Source organism: Blastomyces gilchristii (assembly GCF_000003855.2).
Source record: "Blastomyces gilchristii SLH14081 genomic scaffold supercont1.5, whole genome shotgun sequence".
Lineage (NCBI taxonomy): Eukaryota > Fungi > Ascomycota > Eurotiomycetes > Onygenales > Ajellomycetaceae > Blastomyces > Blastomyces gilchristii.
In genome coordinates this window covers 1,733,262-1,735,311 of record NW_003101678.1, presented here as the reverse complement: position 1 = coordinate 1,735,311, position 2,050 = coordinate 1,733,262, and the positions used below count along the sequence as shown (strand labels likewise).

General features: G+C 32.5%; 1 protein-coding gene across 1 annotated transcript; it reads left to right on the top strand.

Moving 5' to 3' along the window:
* Positions 1-1,081: 1,081 nt before the first annotated feature.
* On the top strand, positions 1,082-1,612 carry BDBG_16815 (uncharacterized protein; the record flags this gene model as incomplete). Its single annotated transcript, XM_031724691.1, has 2 exons — positions 1,082-1,329; positions 1,513-1,612. The coding sequence occupies 2 exons, from the start codon at positions 1,082-1,084 to the stop codon at positions 1,610-1,612; spliced, it is 348 nt and encodes a 115-aa protein (XP_031577710.1).
* Between the last annotated feature and the right edge of the window lie 438 nt (positions 1,613-2,050).

The window sequence follows — 2,050 nt, the reverse complement described above, 5'->3', positions numbered from 1 at the left end:
GAGACAGGTGTAGAAGATTGAGAGAAAGTAATAAAGAAAGAAATAGAGAAGATAGAAGAAGATGTGAGAGATCTAGTTATACATGACATGAATAATTTCTTCATTATTACATTCTTCAAGTTCTTGATTAATGATTCAATATTAAAATCATAATCATCAGTGAATGTAAATCTGTCAATATGTAAAGACTCTATATAAATTAAAATATCAGTATCTGTGATTATATAATATGATCAGGAAAACATAATCAGATACTGCTAAAGAAAAGAGAGTCAGAGATATATAAGAAGATGAAGAAGATATGTCATTTATAGTAGTATATTCTGATGATTGTTAGAAGATAAACAAGTTCTAGTTATGTTTCACAATATGTTACACTTACTGCTAATAAACTGCTCAGTATAAGTACTATGAGAATACTTATTATGAGAACAGAGAGTTATCATCAGAAATGTATATAATGTGATAGATAAATAGATAGAAAGAGTTGAATAGAAGAAGAGATAGAAATCTTGAATAAGATAGTAATATTTAATAATAATGATGATGAAGAAGATAATTAAAGAATAAGAAAAGTTAGTGAATAAGTGATGTAATATAGTAAAAGTTTCTTTGTAAGAGTGTATATAGAATGCTAGCTGAATCAGAAATAGATTACATGATTGTGAATGCTAGTAACATGTTAATCTGCATGAAGCTAGAATGAATGTCATGATTATATGAGTGTGACTGAATCTGGTGAGAGAGAATGTGATTTGAAAGAATGTACAACTGTTTGTTGATGATTACTACACCTACCCTAGTCACGTGCCACCCCAACCTATTCATTTAGTGTAACTCGCGTAGTTAGATTACAACACAACACAACAACATTATTCTTCAAGAGGTTATGAAGCCCTCTACACAATGAAAAGCTGTAAAATAATGTGCAATTGACATCTCCACGCGTTGTTACAAGCATGCCTAGATGATTTATTAAGTGATTGAACCCATGATTAATCTAAGATCTGAGGGGACACCTGACTTAATAAAAGAATACATGCCTTCAAGACAGAAAAATGAGAAAACATCAGAGCAGCAAATGCAAGATCACAGATCACTGTCAATATTAATAATGAATCAGAAGATGACTTCTGAGATGTTTGAGCTGAATAAAATCATTGCAGAAGAACAGTCTGACAAGTTCAACATATACAAAGACTCAGTTAAAGACATCATCAGTGAGATGTCAGACAATGCAGAGAGCTCAAGTGACTGGAATGACAATAGCTCAGTGAGTAAGAAGACTCACATGAGACTAGAAATTGCAAGACTTCAGCATGAGATTGAGTGAATGAAGATCAGTAGAGGTGACTCTGTAGATGATGAGATGAGAGCAGATCTGACAGAATATCTTCAATGAAAAGAGAAGACATCTGTCATAATGAAAGTTCTTGAAGAATTCAGAAGTTAAGTAAGACTTATTAAAAGACTGATTATTCTCACTGAATTCATTAACTACTCAATATGAAGAGAGGAAATCCTTTTGACTGCAGAGCAGTCTGAAACTGATGATATTCTTGAAGATAATAGTCTTGATGAGAATGTCACTATGAACATGCAACATTTCTGAAAAGAACACAATCTTTAATTATACAATTATATATGGTCTGCAATTGCTCTGCAGGCTAAGGCTCATTTCACTATACTCAAGAAGTTCAAATTATCAGCTTATGCTCTATAGACTATTATAGAGGATAACTTTTCTGAGAGGCCTGCTGTACACAGAACTCATTTATTTGAAGAGCTTATTGAAATGATCTTTAAAAGCAAAGAATCTGACAGAGCTTTCATTGAATATCTGATTGTCATAAGGACTGATTATATCTGTCTAGAATATGAGATCCCGGATGTTGTGTTTTTTAACAGACTGCTTACAGAAGTCAACAGAGGTTGGGCCTCATTTATAAGGAATTGAATGAATCAAATTGACAAAGATAATACTCAACTCTTAGAGGATGATTTTATAAGCCTGTGCTGTGATATTCTTTTGCAGCTCCCTGCTGCGAAT